Here is a 21,866-nt window from a genome sequence, read left to right on the forward strand (position 1 = left end):
ATGCAAAATTCTAAAAAAATGAGATTGACAGAAAAAGCAAAATGGCTAAGCAGTAGTGGCTAAAGGACAAATGTTAGTTTATAGAAGCATGTACAACTAGGGGGAAGATAGATTCCACCTACAGGAAAATTAAAGAGGCCTTGGGAGAAATGTGAAGCAGTTGTATTAATATCAAGAGCTCAGATGGAAAACCAGAACTAAGTGAAGAAGGGTAAGCTGAAACACCGAAGAATTTTATAAAGATGCTATACAAGGGTAATGATCTTGATGGCAATATTATAGAAAGGGAAGAGGAAGAAGATGAATATGATATGTGAGATATTACACTGTAAGAAGAATTTGACAGAGCATTGAAATACCCAAGTCAAAACAAGGTTGCTGGGGTATACGACATTCCTTCAGAACTGCTGATATCCTTGGCAGAGCCACCCAATACAAACCAACACCAATTGGTGTGAAATACATACGAGACAGAGGAAATACCATCAGATTTCAAGAAGAATGTAACAATTTCCATTACAAACAAAGCAAGTGGTGAAAGGTGTGAATATTACCTAACAAGTTACAGTTGCAAAATACTGACACAAATTATTTACAGAAGAATGGAAAAATTGGTAGAAGCTGACCCCAGGGAAGATCAGTTTGAGTTCCAGAGAGATGCTGAAACCATGAGGCAATACTGACCCTATGGCTTATCTTAGAAGATGGGTTTAAGAAAGGCAAACCTATATTGATAGCATTCGTAGATTTGAAGAAAGTTTTTGACAATGTTGACTGGAATACACTCTTTAAATTTCTGAAGATAGCAGGCATAAAACACTGGGAGTGAAAGGTTATTTATAGCTCGTATAGAAATAAATGGCAGTTAAAAGAGTTGAAGGGCATGAAAAGTAAGCAGCAGTTGAGAAGGAAGTGAGACAGTGTGGTAACTTCTCAGTGATATTCAGTCTGTACATTAAGGAAGTTGTGAACAAAAACAATTGGAAATTTGGAGATGCAATTTAAGTTCAGGCAGAAGAAACAAAGACTTTGAGGTTTGCTGATGACACTGTAATTCTGACAGAGATGGTGACTTGGAAGTGCAGTTGAATGGAATCAACAGTATCTTGAAACGAGGATATAGGATGAACATTAACAAAAGCAAAATGAGGGTAATGGAATGTCAAATTAAATGAGGTGATGCTAGGCAAATTGCGTTAAGAAATGAAACACAAAGTTGCATTTTGCTATTTGGACAGTGGAATAACTTATAATGGGCAAAGTAGAGAGGATGTAAAATGCAGAATGGCAATGTCAAGAAAAAGAATTTCTGAAGAAGACACTGAATATAAATTTAAGCATTTCTCTATTTCTCTCCAAATTCTCTATTTTGTGATATCTGGAACTTCAGTTATTTTGATCTTTCAGCATTAACTGTCTGGATGAAACCATTAACAAAAAAAAAAAAAAATTAAAAAAATAGCTCCTCTCACATCACTAATTACAGGAATTTTATGTGTGATTATAACCTCCTGTTCCTACTACTCTCACAGCTGAAAAATTGGCTAACCTGTATGTCTCCTACCTATTACACTGTAGATCATATTTTGTGTATTACCACTTCCCACTACATCAACTGGTGCAGCTATAATGAAAGGTCCCTCTAAAGTGTGCAACAAGCCTCTCTGTTTGCAGTTAGCTCACCGTACAACTTTGTCAAGCCATGACTGATAATGCCACCGAAGAACATCAATAAGACCCACATTAGTGTGCATAGTTGCTCCTCCTAAAATGTCCAGGTCTCTCCTGATGCGACACATTACATTCCTAGCAAGGCTGTTACCTGCTTCCACCCTGCCAACACCCTTCCTCCACCACTACACCCGCTGCCTCCACCCCCCCCCCCCCCCAAAACAACTGTTAGTACCTGCTCCTCCTCATTTAAATATCCACATATTACTTTAATATCCTCTATGACCTGGTCAAGTCTCATACTTGGCATCACAAAATTTGTGACCAGGAGTCCTGATCCTAATTTGTCCTGAAACTGTTGACCGACACCCTTCTCATGACTGCCACGTAGCAGGAAGTTAGCTTGTTTATTTATTTACTTATTCCCCCCCCCCCCCCCCCACCCCCCCGTCTGGTTTCATTTCTGATCTCGCTGAAATCTTCTTCCTATCAGTCTGCTATTCCCCGTTTCCATCTATTGCTGCAATCTATGAAAACAGTATATTAAGCCTATATTGGAACATATCATACCACATATCACATTTACTGCAATAATAGTTGACTCAAGGCCACAACAAAAAGCAACTGAAACAAAGTCTACTAAATTGTTCAAATGAAATCAGGAGAACTCAGTAAAATGAATTTGCACATTATGAAATTCTTAATAAAACCAAGTGTCAAGTTTGTGTATCACACATACCTTTCCAGGATTTGGTACAAACTTTTTAGGAATAAGGAACTTTTTGGTAACACTCTGAGCAGCTTCATGAGCAACCCGTTTCTTTCCAATTACTGGTTTATCATCCTCTTTTTCTTCCTGTAACATAACAAGCACAACATCAGATAACATGTACAACAGTTTTGTTATGTAAAAGCGAGAATGATAAATTACATTTTACACAAAGCACATATTGAATGAGCTATAAAAAAATGAGGAAATGCAGCAGCACAGCATTAACATAAGTGTCTTTCATAAACTTTTTACAATAAACCATAAGTCCACATGAACTGGGGAGTACTAAATCCACCTTTTTTTTAATTTTCAGATTCTGAAAGTCAAGTTAACATCAATAATAACAAAAGTAAAGCATTCCAAGCAACAGATTAATTAATTTTTTCAACAAACAGTGTGAATAAGATACAACATAAACCATCGATACATGAGCGCAGAAGGAACACTAAAAGATAAATCACCTCAGTTGTTAAATCATATTAGCAGTCTCAAGCATTCAATTATTTCCATAAACATATTTTATGTGGAGAGCGGATGGCTTCTGAAATGTAAGAAACGTGAACTTTGTAATTTTAAGACCTATGGAAACTAGTCACTGGAAAACAATACTACACTTACCATCAGAACTACAAACACGACCGCCCCCCCCCCCCCCCCCCCCCACTGCATCACCATTTATGCATTTAATGCCACTCTTTACTGATCAAACTTGCTCCATCATCTCCTACACCCATTTTCACACTGTGCCCAGTACACAACTTCATTTTCTGTTTACAATGTCATCATCACTAAAATGCATCAACCCAGCTTCATGATACGATGGAACCCAATATGAAGTGGTGTGGACCATGATATTCATTTCTTGGAGCCCAATTTTCTGACTTTTCAAAGTTTCTTTGTATCCACACAGCATTCAACCTTTGCTCAAATTGTCTGGTCAATATAGTTAATAGCACCTTCACAGGGGATTTCACAATTATCCATGTGTCCCAAAAATGAGGTTGTCTTTCACAGGTTGTAGCATATGTTTGATGTTCATTAGCTGTTCCACGTTAGGAAGGGACTGCAGGTGGTTTCTTAGCTGGCTCTCTCTCCCAACCCATCCCCAACCCCCCAAATTGCCTGTTCCTTAAATTTTGGTAAGTACATGCTGATTTAATCTCTCATTTTTACTACAGCTATTTTTCTTGGACACTTTTTTAAGATGTTTTATTTCAGACTCTAATGCCTGCAATTGGTATATACTGTGAATTCAAAACAAAGTTTAAGTCTTAATTTGACACGGAAACAACATCATTGCCTATCTCCTTCGCTGAAAGATTAATAACAAATTGGGAAACCACAATGGTGTATTCAGAATGAGATTTTCACTCTGCAGCGGAGTGTGCGCTGATATGAAACTTTCTGGCAGATTAAAACTGTGTGCCGGACTGAGACTCGAACTCAGGACCTTTGCCTTTCGCGGGCAAGTGCTCTACCAACTGAGCTCTGTTGGTAGAGCACTTGCCCAGTTTTAATCTGCCAGGAAGTTTCATATCAGCGCACACTCCACTGCAGAGTGAAAATCTCATTCTGGAAACATCCCCCATGCTGTGGCTAAGCCATGTCTCCGCAATTTCTTTCAGGAGTGCTAGTTCTGCAAGATCCGCAGGAGAGCTTCTGTAAAGTTTGAAAGGTAGGAGACGAGATACGGGCAGAAGTAAAGCTGTGAGGACGGGGTGAGAGTCGTGCTTGGGTAGCTCAGTTGGTATAGCACGTGCCCACGAAAGACAAAGGTCCTGAGTTCGAGTCTCGGTCCAGCACACAGTTTTAATCTGCCAGGGAGTTTCACAATGGTGTAGTTGTGCTGCTAGTTTGACAACCAATCATTCAAATTTACATGTTTGCTTTGCTACAAATTTTTATCTGTGCGTTCCCTGATAGGCTGTAGCTTAGGAAACAACGAAAAATCTTAAGAGAAAAATTTAATACTTTTTTTACTGTATTTCTTTCTGTCTTATGGTGGCGAGGTTTGTCCTCCACAGTCTGTGAATCGATAAAAGCATGCAATAATCTCTTTGTCCAGGCAGTATTTTATGAATTTTCTATGAACATAGCAAATGCATTCTTCCAAGCCACTGTTTCTGTTACTGACAAAACCTGCATATTATATCCTTCTACAGAGGATCATTAAGTGAGTTCAGAGTCGCAGCAGACTTGGTGGATACAAGTATCCAAGTAACACTTACATGGATGTTAATTTCAAGCTTTTAATGACGTCAATCATCATTGTCAAATGGGGTGTAAGCTTACTCCTAGGATTCCTATGCACAGTGAGGCAATCCCAAATATACCTAGAAGAAGTAAACATGCCAAGGTGCAGTTTTCACTATGCTATAGTAATGTGGTGAATTTTCAGAGATATGCATCTAATTTTTAACGTATATAGCAGCCGAATTATTTTAAATGTACCTTTATGTATCTTTTGCAACATTGGAAACAGTCTCTGAAGAGGACTTCAATTATGTAACGTGTGGAATTTGATCAAATAGCAACAAGGTAACAGTGCTGCAAACCACTGTCCTGCTGTTAGGCGAATATATCCCCAAAATGTCTATCCTACTGTATCAAACCTTGCAAACAAGTAACCCTAGTGGAGTTTGTGTATTTCCCTGTGCACTCGAAGCCCATGAGTCTCTGCTGTTGTACTGATCAGACTACTACTCGTGAAGCTATTCAGCCTTTCACAATGTATATGACAGTTAAGAAGCGGATACGATTTTCATTTATGGCAAATATTGTGAAACTATTAGAGCAGTGGCTGCTGCATGCCGAAAGATATCCTTATCATGTCAAGCCCTCAAACTCCGTCTTTGTAAAAAAAATTTTAAAAACATCAAGAAATAGGAAGTTCAATGAATAAAATATGCTAGTGAAAAAGAACTACAATTGATGAGAAAAATGCAAGTAACATACCAGCAGCGGTAAAACAATCCATGTGTTATTACAACACACATTTAATGTGCCAGCGGGATAAGCCAAATGGGTGTTCTGCAAATATTACATTCCAATGCATTTAATCCTTTCCACGTTTTGCTCCATCAACAGTGTCATGGCCGTGACTTTCAGACTTGGTTACATCTCTCTGAATGGTATCTACAAAAAATTTAAAGTGATGTGGAGCTCCTATACAAGATATTGATTCTGGATGAAGCATCATTTACAGATCATCAGCAAATCAATCATAGCAATATGCACTACTCGTCAGTTGAATATCTGCTTTAGCTTAAAGGAAGTGGGTAAACACCAACCTCTGTCTATCAATATGTGCAGCAAACATCTACTGTCCCATACAGATATGCTGCCACAGTTACTGGAAGACTTTCCACTCACTATAAGGCAATCCATGTGGTAACACCATTACGGATGTCCCATACATTCAGTGTGCTATCTGATGCTGGGGGAGAAGCTGAGCCAGATCAGACTGCACCTTCTGCCAGGATAGTGGCTGCTCCTTCAGCACGGTCTGGACAGGCACGTGGGGGGTAGGGGTTTGTTAGTTATCGGGAGTTCCAATGTTAGGTGGGTCATGGAGCCCCTCAGGAACATAGAGGCTAGGGCGGGGAAGAAGTCCAACGTTCACTCAGTGTGCTTGCTGGGGGGGCTTGTCCAGGATGTGGAAGGGGCTCTGCCAGAAGCCATCGAGTGTGCGGGGTGCAGCCAGCTGCAGATTGTTGTGCACGTCGGCACCAACGATGCCTGTCGTTGGGGTTCCGAGGAAATCCTTGGGTCCTTTCGAAGGCTGGCTAAATTGGTGAAGGCAGCCTCCACCTCTCGAGGAGTGGAAGCCAAGCTGACGATCTGCAACATCGTACCCAGGGTGGACTGGGGTCCTCTGGTTTGGAGTCGAGTGGAGAATCCAAACCACAGGCTACGTCGACTCTGTGATGAAAATGGTTGTAGATTTCTCGACCTACGCTATGGGGTGGAAGGTTGTAGGCTGCCCCTTGATAGACCAGGGGTGCACTACACACAGGAAGCAGCTACATGGGTAGCACAGGACTTGTGGCATGCACATGGGTTTTTTATATATATATATATATATAAAAATTGAGTTTCCTTGTTTGGGAAAGCAAATAAATAAAAGTGTCATTAATGAATATCTTCATAGTCAGCTCCAAGTATTCACCGTGGGACACAAAGATATTGAGTATCTTTGGTTGGAATTTAAAGGTTTAAAGGTATTGTCCACCATGCGCTAGAGAAGTATGTGCCTAGCAAAAGCATATGGGAGGGAAAGGATCCACCTTGGTACAAGAAACATATTAGGAAGTTGCTGAGAAAGCAGAGAATTTTGCACATGCGTTTTAAACGTAGTCACGGCACCACTGACAAACAGAAATTATGCGAAATGAAAGCAGCTGTCAGAAGGACGATGAGAGACTCTTTTAACGAATTTGAAAGCAATATTTTATTTGCAGATTCTAAAAATAACCTCCAAAACATTTTGGTCATACGTAAAATCTATGAATGATACAAATAATTCCATACCTTCTCTTGCTGATAGTACGGGTAATGTAACTGATGATGATAAACAGAAGGCCAAAATTCTAAACCTAGCTTTCAAAAACTCGTTTACGATAGAGGACTGCAGCACCATTCCCCCTTTCAATTATCGAACAAATGAAAGGATAGCTGACATAGTGTTTAGTGTATCTGGGATTGTAAAACAGTTAAGATCCTTAGACGCCAGAAAGGCATCTGGCCCAGACGGTATCCTCGTAAGATTTTATGTTGACTATGCTACAAATATAGCTCCATTCTTACCCGTTATCTATCAGAGATCATTGGAACAGTGGAAAGTTCCACAGGACTGGAAGAAGGCCCAGGTCATAGCAATCTATAAAAAGGGTAGAAAATCGGATGCATATAATTACCGGCCAATTTCACTGACATCGATTTGTTGTAGAATCATGGAACATATTTTGTGTTCAGACATAATGACCTTTCTAGAAGCTCATCTGCAGAAACCAGCATGGTTTTAGGAAACAACGGTCATGCGAGACACAACTTGCCCTCTTTGTGCATGATATACAACAGGCTCTAGATACCGGCTCCCAGGTTGATGCCATATTTCTCAACTATCGAAAGGCGTTCAGCTCAGTTCCACACTGTCGCTTGCTACAAAAAGTGCGTGCTTATGGTCTATCCAATGACATATGCAGTTGGATAGCAAGTTTTCTAACAGACAGGGATTAGTATGTCGTCCTGAATGGGGTAACTTCAACAGAAACAAGAGTAACTTCAGGTGTGCCCCAGAGCAGCGTAATAGGTCCTCTGCTTTTTACGATTTACATAAACGATCTGACTGATGATATTGACAGCGGCCTTAGACTGTTTGCCAATGATGCTGTAGTCTATAGGAAAGTAGTACCACACGAAAGTTGTGAACAAATCAAGGAGGATTTGCAGAAAATAAATGCGTGGTGTAATGACTGGCAGTTATCTCTCAATATTAGTAAGTGTAACCTACTGCATATAACAAGGCGAAAATCCCCATTAATGTATGAGTACAGAATGAATGATCAGTCTTTGGAAGCAGTAACATCCGTCAAGTATCTGGGTGTGGCTATTCAAAATGATCTCAAATGGAATTACCAGATTACACAATTAACGGGTAAGGCGAACTCTAGATTGCAGTTTATTGGTAGAATCCTGAAGTGACGCAGTCCTTCAACAAAGGAAATAGCTTACAATACATTAGTTCTTCCACCCTTACCATTTGGGTCTGATTCAAGAGATTGAGAAGGTCCAAAGAAGAGCGGCAAGATTCGTGACTGGTACATTTAGCCATCGCGGGAGCATTACAAATCTCACAGAAAGTTTGAAGTGGAACACACTTGCAGATAGACGACGTGCTAAACAGAAGGGGCTGCTCACTAAATTCCAAAATCCAATCTTCACCGAGGATGTGGAGCATATATTGTTACCACCAACTTTCAAATCGCGTAATTATCATCATTCAAAGATAAGGGAAATAAGAGCTTGTACTGAGGCGTTCAGACAGTCGTTTTTCCCTTGCGCGATCCGAGAGTGGAACAGAGGGGGAGGGGGGGAGGAGATACGACTTAGGCCTTAGGCGCGAATTGTGCCCTCCGTCACACACCGCTTGGTGGCTAGCAGAGCATATATGTAGATACATTCCGCAGAGATAATTATAGACCATCTTAACAAAACATCTGGATTGGTCATTCAGGAAACACAACAATATGGCCTGCACACTCATCAGATGTAACACTTCTAGACTTTTATCCATGGGTTTAGACGAAATTCAACATGCAGTATTGTCTGTCCAGAAATCCTTTACAGCACGTATAAATACTCAGTACCAACATCTTGAGCACTTGATATCACAGTCAAAATAAGAAACACACAATTCATAACTGTGTTAACATGTTTGCTTACATTTGGTACAGTAGGGCAGGCGTTTGTGAGACCTCTTGTTCTGATGGAGGGAGAGTGATTTGTCGCACTGTTTGTTTTCGTGTTACTATTTCATCAAGTTCCATACGTGTTTTGTCACTGAAGTCCTGTTCGAAGGTTCTTCTCATACCATAGAAAAAATATACACTTCCATAAAAAAACTAAAAAAGAATCTGTTTCACAATTCAGCAGCTATAAACGTTAAAAATTATTTGTGTATGTCACAAAATTCTCCGTAAGTCTGCTATAAATTCTCAAAAACTGCACCTCAACATATTTACTCATTCTGAATACATATTAGGTTGCCTGTATTAGCTGTCTCACTCTGTAAAGAGGCAGAGGCTGAGAATCTTCTCAAATGTTTAACATACATAGGCTTAGTAGCTTTAATACCTATGGAAACTAGCAGCCATAAAAGAGAGCCGCACCTACAGCTGGACCAATGAAATAAAAGCAAAGGTAACATGGCTAGTGAGTTTCACACAATCATTTCTGCAGCTACTTTCACTTTTTATGGCTAGTCTTACTTGCTTTTCTGTGTCCAGTGCCCAATTCCACATTGTGACTTAAATAACCTTAATCTTCAGTAAAGTGGTTGTCATGGAGGTGCAATATAGAATCCAAATATGGGGTGGCTCAGGGCGGGATCCTCATTTCATGAAACTAGATTTTATGGCCACTTTCAAAACTGTGCTCAATCATTGATGATTATTTCACTCACAGATTTAAGTAAAATTCACATTCTGCACACCATTCAGCCAACTTTTGAACGGATGATATACTGAACACCATTTCATACATGATTTGTAAGGTGCAGGAGTCCTCAGACTGAAACTGTCTGAACTTATGACAAAGTTATACAAGTACGCGCTGAAAAGGAATGCCTTTGAATTTTTTTATATGAAAATTCTTAGAGCTTTTTAAATAAGACAAATGTTATTAACATTCTCCAGCTTTATTCTCCATGTCTGCATATTTATTCCTCAACATAGGCACCCAGACGACGAACACATTTCCCCCAACTAGATACCTCTCTCCCAACTAGCGACCAGTTTGGTGATGCCATCACTGTAGAATATTTGACTTTGTTGGCGGAGCCACAACCTCACCTCTGCTTGCACCACTTCATCACTAACAAAATGAAGTTTTTGAAGGTGGTCTTTCAAGTTCTGGAAATGGATGAATACTGGATTGTACAAAGTAGGAAGAGTATGAAAGATGATCCATGACAGTGAACCAAAGGCATCAGATCATTGTATATGTCGCAGTGCTCCTGTGTGGACGAACGCTCTGAATTCAAAACTTGATTACAGCATGCTGTTTCTCATGCACCAACCTAGTTAAGTAACAAAAAATGGTTCAAATGGCTCTGAGCACTATGGGACTTCAACAATGAGGTAATCAGTCCCCTAGAACTTAGAACTACTTAAACCTAACTAACCTAAGGACATCACACACATCCATGCCCAAGGCAGGATTCGAACCTGTGACCGTAGCGGTCGCGTGGTTCCAGACTGAAGCGGGCGGAGGTCAGCGAATATGTATACATGAAGGATAAAGATGTAGAACATTCTTAACATTTATTTTATTCAAAAACTTTACAAGTTTTCACACACAAAATTCGGCGGCCTTACATTTCAGCATGCCTTCATATACCTGTATGGCGGGGAATGTTATGAGATGACAATTGGTACAGAAATGTGTTCCCACTGTTGTCTATGGTGCAATCCCTTCCCTTTGATACAATTTTTCTGGTAGAAGGATGACACTTTCTTAATATAACATCATGACGAAATAACACTGCAGTGGTTTCTGGGTTGAAACTGGAGTTCTTGCTACCAATTAAAATCAAGTTTATTGATCTGACACTAGGTCTAGCTGTTTCTCGCCACTTGTTTCCATACATGTTCACAATGCTGCTCTAAGTCTCCCTGTAAATCTCTTCTATTAAAAAAATGAAAAAGAAATTATCTACTTGATTTACATATTTCACTATTATGTTCCTGTGGGACTGCAAGGGATTTTAAGTATACAGAAACATTCATCCTGCTACTTTGCATTAATCACATCATGTGCAGTCTTCTGTTATCCATTACATAAAACTACGCTGTGTATATAAAAAAAGTATCCTTCTGCATATCATTTCCTGCCTAATAGGTCGGCATGAATAGCTCTTAAAATTTATAAGTAGGTATTATATTTCATCTATCATTTTCAACACTAACTTTTATTATGGACAAGTATGTAACTAATGACAATGATGAAATAATGATGTAAAGTAGTGCTACTACAGTTACACCATCTATTGATAGACTGTTTACCTAACAGACACAAAAGGCGATTCCTATCATTAAACTGTAAGTACTGTTATCGGACCCATCGGATTAGAGAAGGATGGGGGAAGGAAGTGGGCTGTTCCCTTTCACAGGAACCATCTCGGCATTTGCCTGAACTGAAGTAGGGAAAGCATGGAAAACCTAAATCAGGATGGCTGGATGCGGGTTTGAACCATTATTCTCCCGAATTCGAATCCAGCATGCTAACTACTGTGCCACCTCACTCGGTCGTATCTAGTTGCTGTTGCTATTTTGTTTAACTTCATTGTTTTCCTGACTATTTTTGACATACATGTCAAAGTTATATTTAACACTTACATAAAATGGTACGTATTCTTCTATTAAAAATAACTGTTGTGCAAATATGTTGCAACTACACTGTTTATTTATGACATGTATTTTTTGTGTACACTATTTACTGTATTTTCATCAGGTCATTTGAAGAAGTGCAGAGCCCGAAACACGTAATGAGGAATAAAACAAACAGATCTAAAAAACATGTTGTACCTGCTTTTTCTGTGATCATGCAGTGTTTTCAAATTCCCTATAGTTTTTGTAATTTTAATAGACACACACATCCACCAAGACTTTCAGTCAAATTTATGATCTCTGAATCAGTCCAGATGCGGATCGTCCATCTCTAGTAAGTACAGTCGTGAGGATGGGTCACTGGTCATTCTTGGGCAGCTCAGTCAGTAGAGCACTTGTCCGCTAAAGGCAAAAGTCCCGTGTTGGGATCTCAGTCCAGCACACACAGCTTTCATCTGCCAGCAAATACCATATGATGGCTGACTTTTAAATTTTTGCAAAAACAAGAAAGGGAAAATGTTTTTTGTAGAAATCATTTTTTCTCATAATATTCACCTTTAAAGTACACACACTTATTCACAAATTTGAACCAATAATTATGGAAACTTTTTTTCCACTGTGATATTGGTGCCTACAAACTACCATTTTGCAACAATTCAAAAGCTTCTTGAGTTGAAAATCACTGTCCTTGCATTTTTTGTTAGACATAATGAAATGAAAAAAATCATCAGGCACTCAATCGGGTGAATACAAGCAATCAGACATTACTTCATTTTTTTTCCTCCATCTTATAATCAACTGTTTAACGTGTTGTGTCGCGACTGGCATTGTCATGATGATGAACAATCCAATATTTACAGTCCATTTTCTCAATTTTGTTGATGACTTGCGCCAAACAAATTGTCATACGCCATTCATCACTGACAGTTTGCTCATCTCCTAAAGTGACAATCACAACTCGCCATGCATTAACCACAGAAATAAGCAATCATTTTCTAGTAAGTGCTTCGCAAATAAACCACATTTGTCAGTTTCGCTTCATCTCAGAATAGCGAGAACCTGATTGTTGCTCATTTTCCGGCTTGTATAAATATATCCAAGTTATATCCTGTTACAACATCGCATACCAATTTTGCATTTATATGGTCAAATTTTATAAGCATTTCCTCACACTGTTTTTGAGCTCCAGTCAAATTGTGCAGAATCCTTTAGGAACTGATCTTTTTCACTGATAAATGTTTGTGTGAAATCAAAATTATAGCAGTCTTTGATATGCTTACAGATACCTCTATCTTGAACTTGCCAATCTTCTTCCATTGTGTCATGCACAGTATCTATGTTATTTTGTAATGCGAATCAAATTTGATTAACCTTCACGGAAGGGCAGCTGTAACAAAATTCTGCAAACTGCTTGTAAACAGTGTTTTCTGAAAATTATTGATTGTCTAAAATTGAAGGAAGCTGTTTGAGGCATTGTTATTGAGTTAGGCATTCCTAAAAATCATCTAACTTAAACCTTTGTGATAAATCTACATTTTTTCACAACAGTTTCTTTAAACTCTCATAGTAAACAATCTACATGGCCAATTTCTCAGCTGCTATTATTTTAGCAACAAATGACAATTTGTAAACTAGTAGTAGTGTCGCATCTCAATTGTGCTACGTAGTGGACATTTGTAAAAACTTACAAGGCAACCCTGATACAATCATACACAGATCTTCACAGATACTTTATTGTCTCACAAAATCATTTACTAATAGACCCGGTATGGCATGCTGGGTAGTGAATATTACAGAAACAAAAGTAACAACAAGTGTTCCCCAAAGATGATGATGGGACCACAATATACACAAATAATTTATCAGATAGGGTCAGTGGCACTATTAGATTGTTCATTGACAGTGCTGTTAGCTACAGGAAAGTGCTGTCACTGGATAATCATATAGAAGTTCAAAAATCTTGGACAAAATATGCATTTGATACAATGAATGACAACACTCTTGAAATATACATCAATCGAAAATAATGTCCATAATGAAAAGAGAGAACCCAATAGTATCTAATTGCAAGTTCAGTGGTGAACGTATGGGGGAAAAACCCACTCACAATGGAAATATTTCAGATATTGTTGCTACAGGCTGGCCTGACCTTAGAGAAACCTAGGTATAGAAACAGAGATTAGTGATCAAGAGGTGATCACAGTCATAATAGTTACTCAAGTTAGTAAATCCACGATAAAGGCTAAAAAGCTTTTCCCCACAGTAAAGAAAAGGTAGGCAGTTATTTGCATTCTTTTTAGACAATGAATGATCATAATTTAGTTCCAATACGATTGGCATAAAGGAATTATGGGTAATGTTTAATCCAATCATAAAATGCACTCTGGAGTACTATGTACCAAATAATCAGATGGAAAAGACCATTGTTGTGCAGTACCAAAATTTGGAAAATGCCGAGGAAACAGAGACTCTGGCTCTCTTCTTTCAAAAAGAACACGGAAATGTTTACAGACCAACACTGATAGGCATTTTTGTGTTTATAAAAAGACTGGTACCTGAAGCACACAATAATATCACCATCATACATTAATGAAAGATCTTGGTGAAAATCCTAGAAAATTCTTGTCCTACATAAAACTGCTTAGTTAGTTGAAGGCTTCTATTCAAGTACTCACTGTCTGTGCTGCTGTGGCAACAGAAACTAGCAAAAGGAAAGATGCAGACCTAAATTTCATACTTAAAAAAAAAAAATCGTTTATGCAGGAGGGTTGTATACAAACATACCACCTTTCAGCTACCGCACAGAATCCCGTACAAATCACACAGGTAGGCATCACTGACACTGAAAAGCAACTGACAGAGATCAAAACAAATAATTCTTCATATACAGACAGAATTCCGATTCGGCACTAGCCCTGGTTATAGTCCTAAACGACAGGAAAAATGAATAGGTACCTCACATATATTAGAAGGGCAAAAGAAGAGAGTCGCAAAATTACTGACGAATTTCATAAACAGCAGTTCATTGCAGAATTGTTGACCACATTTTAAATTCAAATATAGTCAGTTTCTTTGAAGCAGAAAATCTTCTGTCCACAAATTAGCATAGATTTAGACAGCAGCACCTGAACAAAACTCAGCTTGCCCCTTTCTCACGTTATCCTGTGAAACGGCGATGAAGGACAACAGGCAGATTCCATATTCCTAGACTTCTGGAAAACATTCAACACAGTGCCACTTGAAGACTGTTAACAATAACAAAGGTATGAGCAGAAGAATAGGTTCTCAGATATGTGAGTGGCTCAAAGACTTCATACGTAATAGAACCCAGTATGTTGTCCTGGACAGTGAGTATTCATCATAGACAAGGGAATTGTCAGAAGTGCCCCAGGGGAGTGTGATAGTATCATTCTTGTTCACTATGTACATAAAAAAAATCTGACACACAGGGTGAGCAGCAATCTGCAACTGCTGATGACTATATAGCATATGGGAGTGTTATCGATGAGTGACTGCAGGATACAGGATGACTTAGATAAAATCTCTGTTTGGTGTGATGAATGGCAGCTTGCTCTAAATGTGGAAAAATGTAAGTGAATGCAGATGAGTAGGAAAAATAATCCTGCAACTTTTGAATACTGTATTAGTGATATTCTACTTCGCACAGTCACATCAATTAAATATCGGAGCATAATGCTGCAAAGTGACATGTAACAAAACGAGCATGTAATGTCGGTTGTAGGGAAGGTGAATGATCGACTTCAGTTTATTGGTAGAATTCTGGGGAAGTGTGGCTCATCTATGAATGAGAGTTCATACAGAACACTTGCGTCACCCATTCTTGAGTATTGTTCAAGAGTTTGGAATTCTCACCAGGTCGGGTCATATGCAGTCAGATTTGTTACTGGTAGGTTTGATCAGCACATATTATGGAGATGCTTTGTGAACTCAAATTGGAATCCCTGAAGGGAAGAAGGTGTTATTTTTGCAAAACACTACTGAGAAAGTTTAGTATTTGCAACATACTGCACATCAATTCTATATGCACCAATGCACATATTGTGCAAGAACCACAAAAACAAGATACGAGAAATCGGAACTCATACAGTAGCTATATTGTGAGTGAAATAGGAAAAGGGGTGGCTGGCTGTGATACAAGATAACCTCCACTACACACTGTATGGCGGCTTACGGTGTATGTAAGTAGTTGAGGACATAGGTATAGAATGTCACATTATTTGAAATATTTAGGGTAATAGCAACAAATATACAAAATGGTAATCAAAAGGCAATGAGAAACTTAGACTTGTTGTAAGCATTCTCGGAAACTAAAAGATATCCGTAGAGAAAATAGCACATGTGATGCTGGAGCAATCAATTCTAGGGTACTACTACATTGTTTGGAGACCTTACCAAGTTGGCATGACCACAGGTGCACTGCTGAATTGTAACAGGTCTGACAGATCCAGTCCAGTAAATGCACATGGTGATAAAGTACAGGGCTATTACAAATTATTGAAGCGATTTCATAAATTCACTGTAGCTCCATTCATTGACATATGGTCACGACACACTACAGATACGTAGAAAAACTCATAAAGTTTTGTTCGGCTGAAGCCGCACTTCAGGTTTCTGCCGCCAGAGTGCTCGAGAGCGCAGTGAGACAAAATGGCGACAGGAGCCGAGAAAGCGTATGTCGTGCTTGAAATGCACTCATATCAGTCAGTCATAACAGTGCAACGACACTTCAGGACGAAGTTCAACAAAGATCCACCAACTGCTAACTCCATTCGGCGATGGTATGCGCAGATTAAAGCTTCTGGATGCCTCTGTAAGGGGAAATCAACGGGTCGGCCTGCAGTGAGCGAAGAAACGGTTGAACGCGTGCGGGCAAGTTTCACACGTAGCCTGCAGAAGTCGACGAATAAAGCAAGCAGGGAGCTAAACGTACCTCAGCTGACGGTTTGGAAAATCTTACGGAAAAGGCTAAAGCAGAAGCCTTACCATTTACAATTGCTACAAGCCCTGACACCCGATGACAAAGTCAAAGGCTTTGAATTTTCGGCGCGGTTGCAACAGCTCATGGAAGAGTATGTGTTCAGTGCGAAACTTGTTTTCAGTGATGAACCAACATTTTTTCTTAACGGTGAAGTGAACAGACACAATGTGCGAATCTGGGCGGTAGAGAATCCTCATGCATTCGTGCAGCAAATTCTCAATTCACCAAAAGTTAATGTGTTTTGTGCAATCTCACGGTTTAAAGTTTACGGCCCCTTTTTCTTCTGCAAAAAAAAAAAAAAAAAAAAAAAAAAAAAAAAGTTACAGGACACGTGTATCTGGACATGCTGGAAAATTGCCACATGCCACAACTGGAGACCGACAGCACCAACTTCATCTTTCAACAGGATGGTGCTCCACCACACTTCCATCATGATGTTCGGCATTTCTTAAACAGGAGATTGGAAAACCGATGGATCGGTCGTGGTGGAGATCATGATCAGCAATTCATGTCATGGCCTCCACGCTCTCCCGACTTAACCCCATGCGATTTCTTTCTGTGGGGTTATGTGAAAGATTCAGTGTTTAAACCTCCTCTACCAAGAAACGTGCCAGAACTGCGAGCTCGCATCAACGATGCTTTCGAACTCATTGATGGGGACATGCTGCGCCGAGTGTGGGAGGAACTTGATTATCGGCTTGATGTCTGCCAAATCACTAAAGGGGCACATATCGAACATTTGTGAATGCCTAAAAAAACTTTTTGAGTTTTTGTATGTGTGTGCAAAGCATTGTGAAAATATCTCAAATAATAAAGTTATTGTAGAGCTGTGAAATCGCTTCAATCATTTGTAGTAACCCTGTATTTGAGATTACCGCTCAGCTGCAGATCGTAGAAACCATTTGACCCAACTAGCTGGACGACTAATGATGTCAATACAGTCATGTCAGTTATGCCAATCTTCATGACAATACTTTCCAATTTTTGGCAAACTCATTCACTATGAATTATTTTTGACCTACAATTACTCTACACAGATGTCTTCCCATGATGTATCTAGGCCTTCATATCCCTAGATACACCCCCCCTCAATACATCTAATATGACAGCAGTATTTGACCCAGATGCTCCAACATCCATAATTCATTAAAAGTAAGAGAAGTCCCCTTGTTTTGTCTAACCCATGTTGCATCAGAATGAAAAGGAAAATACTTAACACTTTGGAGACTGAGCCTGAGCATAGCTTGGCCACAACTTTGTGTTAAAAAGACTGCACACGAGCATATGTTGGGCCACAATTTTCTCAACATGCGAGCCACCTACTGATCAAAAACTGGACTCGTTTCACATGAGAACAAGTACGGAAGTCTCATGACCTGTCCCTTGACTGGTTCTGCCTTCTGTTATCAATTTCTAGAATTATTTTGAAAGAAACATTAGAGAAAATAACAGCTGTTGCCATGAATGGCTGAGCTAAGATGATTGAATTGAATAATGTGATGTATCTACGCATCAGATTTTGCAGTTTGCTGTAATCCTGCTACAAATATGTCACATTTGTTGAGAGAGAGCAAAACATTTGGACCTCAATACAGATAAATTTCTCAATAACACATCGTCCACTTTTTTGTCCAGGGGATAATTATATTTTCTGTCACTGTTGTTTTTAATTTGTAATCCACCAAAGAGCTACAGTAAATATGAAAAATAGATCTTGAAGCTTGGCCTTTTTTTGGTATGTGTTACTCTTGAAGATCCATCAAACGCATACATGCCAGTAATGCTTTAAATAACTACATAAATAGCCAGTTTCCTTGGTCTAATATTCATCTACATGGCCAGTCTCAAAAGTGTTAACATATGCCTGGAGTACTACAGACTAGTCACAAATGCCTCAAAGGGTATGTATGATAAAAGCGTAAACTGGTGAAAATGTGTTCAGAATATGACTGCTGTTGTCATTTAATAAATGTCTGTCTAGGAGATATTTAGGGTGGAAAGCAAGGGACGAAGTAGTACTTGGTATGAATCATAGTAAACACAGGTTATGAGAAAGACTTTACAATGAAATTGCAGTATTTTCAAAATGGCCAAACTGACAAAACAGACCTGTACATTACGAGTGGCTAGTACTGCTTATACAAGCACTCCCCTCTGTCTTTCAGAGGTTAAAATTTCCTCATCAACCTTCCTTAAAAATGTCAAGTTTGTTTCCAGTCAGCTTCTTCATTGAGCAAATTTTGTAGCCATAGAGCACAACTAGATGATGATGGTGCTGTAAATGTTTATCTCTGTTCTATATGACTGTGCACTGGAATAGATAAATCACTAATGCTGTCAAATGTACTCTGAAGAACTTTCTATCAAATGAAATTATAAATTATCAATACAGTAATCGTTCCTGATTTTAAGTCACAGTTTAAACATTTCTCAATTCATCAGCAGAAAAATCACCAAAGCCAGTATTCCATATGTTTCCAAAGTGACTAGCAATTTGATGCACACCTGCCTTCCTTTCCTGCCAAGATAACATCCAGATGCATTTAAATGTGGCAATAACACATTAATAGTGGGATTAGCTGAGGTTTCTGATTATTTACACAACAGAAATATTGATAACAGCAGCACCTAGTAATTGGATGATGATACTTCTCATCTTCTCCCATTTCCCTCGTGGTAGTATTGTTGTACTGTATTTATTTTCCCGATTATTGATTTTTTCCCCCACTACCACATTCTGATTTCTAGATTATATATAATTTTATATTATCACTTTTGGTTACATAAATTTAACTGAAAATCTTCTCTGCCACACTTACTTGAATGTTTACAAACATAATTTAGTTCCTCAACCAAGTTATTTTTCCACATTTCCTTTCACACATCTCCAATCATCCTCATTCATAGAGTTCTAAATGGCACATGGGATAACTGCTGTGGCAGATGCATTTGCCATGACATCGAATAATATGGCCATAGCCTATGACTACACAATTAAATGCACATTTTTTTTTTTACGTGTTTTTGGTCTGTAATCTAAGTCAGGCCATTTTGGTGGGCTCCATTTATCCATACATATGCAAATGGCTTCACAGCTGATACTATACAGTAAAGGAAACAAAATAAAGATAAGTTTTATTTCATCATATAACAGCGAAGTTGGTAAAGTGTTATCATGCCAACAGAAATACTATTTTTTCCTTCTATTATTACATGTCTGCTTTCACACAAATATGAGTTTCATTTCTGCATAATTCCCTGGTCTACTTAATGACTATTTTCACTGACATGGGAGCAGCCAGTGGAAACAACAGTAGTAACTGTTCTGCATACAGAGTTTGCTTTAATATTTTTCTTTCATACTTCTGTGATGAAGTGAATAGTATCCGTGCTGAGTAGCATTTTTTAAACTTTTTTTTATATGTTTGTACAGTTTGAGAGAGCTGTCTGCCTGTGTGCTGAGCAGCTGTATTTAGTAAGTACATATATAACAGCTTCTGGTCTCTCACTGTTTGTGACTTTCTTTTTTGTAGTATCAACTTTCTAATGTTATGCTTACGTAGGAGAGTTATTCGGTCGCTTAGAATTGGATTAAGGTAAGGTGACTATGTTTGTGTGAGTGAGCACTGGACAGCCAGCCTAGGGTCCAGGGCCTAGCGCACAGCGCGGCCAGCCCCAGCTGAAGCGACCAGTACTGTTCACCCCAGGTACAACAGAGGTCAGCACGGCCAGATGTTGGTAAATCCAAGAGCAGGGAGCCCGTGTATGGCTGTTGCTCACATGCACCAGAAATGGTGCAGAATAGGGCATATCGCAGAATATAGGGCAGTCTTAAATGTGGCTATTTACAACTCTTAGAAATTCAGTAATAAATCACAGTTTCATAACAAATAAAATCTGGCTATATCTGCCACATACGAAAAATGATGGCACAGCCCATGACACAATGGTTTCAATATGTAAAAAACTATGAAAGTTAATATTTTACTGTGACTAAATATTTCCACAATGAACCTTAAAATTAACAACTTTTAAACATTTCATGCAATTAAAACAAATAATGCCTCGAATGAAGCATGGCACTATAGCTTACATCTCTGGAAACTACACATCTGTATCTATCTTATTGATTGACTTACTACTTATTTGTATCTTTTTCATTATGCAAATGTTCGTCCACAATAATATAACAACTGAATGCAGCATGAATATCCCATATCTTGTCATTCTTGTGTAGCCACTTAATGAGTATTTTACTATTTCTGCCAGTAACTTTATTTAAAAGTGGGCAATCACATGTGTTACTTGACATTACCACTGAAAAAAGTGCCAAAAGATGCTTCTAACAAGCCTAAGTAATTGTTTGAACACTATTTTACTGTCATTTATTGTTATCACATATGCACGAGAATGCCGACTTATTTATTAATGAACAAACTATGATTTATTGTAAATGGTCTGAGTGTTGCAGAATGTTTAACATTTCTTTATTAAACATTGTACAGTATGTTGGTTTAGATGAAAGTGGTCAAGTTGAGCTAAATCATGTCTGAAGAACATATGAATGATGTAGTGGTGGAACACTACTGGAGTCATATGGAGACAGACTTTTTTTGAGTGGAGAGCTCAAGGAAGTGATTCTGGACACTTTTATGACAGGGCTACAAGGAGGCAGATCTGCCAGAAGCAACAAGGTTGACTGGTTGGAAGAAAGGTGGGAGGGAAGACGGTGAGGGAGCAAACAACAATGTCAGCAGTCCCTCGATCCAAAAGTGGTGCATCCAGAAGTAGACACATTAACTGAAAATGATTTCTGATCTAGTGTGTGTGTGTGTGTGTGTGTGTGTGTGTGTGTGTGTGTGTGTGTGTGGGCGCGCACACGCACTGTCTAATCCCGATGAAGGCCAACCAAAAGCTTACTTGTTGGACAGTCTCTCTGTTGTGCCAGCATCTCTGCTATATGAGTGTAATCTAATCCTTTTCATAATACTGTCATTATTCCATCCTGGATTTTCTATATTTCAACTGGGTAAGTTGATGTATACAAATCATTCACTGGGAGTTTTAACGAAAATCATGATGCTCGAGAGATGCTTACCAGAACTTTTACAATGGGATCTTATAAATAGTCCAACAAATTCCATTGATGAATTATTAGATATTATTGAAAACTAGTTAGGCATTCAAGGTGGGATTCCAGTGCTTCTGTTGAGTGGGCAGCCCATAGAGTTACTGTCCTTACAGGACTAGTTAGTATCTGTAAAACTATGACAGGAAAGCAGTTTTTAATGTATTTTGTTAGGTTTGTGCATTTCTG

General features: G+C 38.8%; 1 protein-coding gene across 1 annotated transcript in view; it reads right to left on the reverse strand.

Moving 5' to 3' along the window:
• The window catches only part of LOC126184964 (RNA exonuclease 1 homolog), a 230,746-nt gene that overhangs the window by 103,044 nt on the left and 105,836 nt on the right, over positions 1–21,866 (reverse strand). Inside the window, exon 4 of the mRNA XM_049927660.1 lies at positions 2,411–2,527. Within this exon, the coding sequence (XP_049783617.1) occupies positions 2,411–2,527 (117 nt within the window). The remainder of the gene's footprint in view (positions 1–2,410; positions 2,528–21,866) is intronic.

This window comes from Schistocerca cancellata, chromosome 4 (assembly GCF_023864275.1).
Source record: "Schistocerca cancellata isolate TAMUIC-IGC-003103 chromosome 4, iqSchCanc2.1, whole genome shotgun sequence".
Lineage (NCBI taxonomy): Eukaryota > Metazoa > Arthropoda > Insecta > Orthoptera > Acrididae > Schistocerca > Schistocerca cancellata.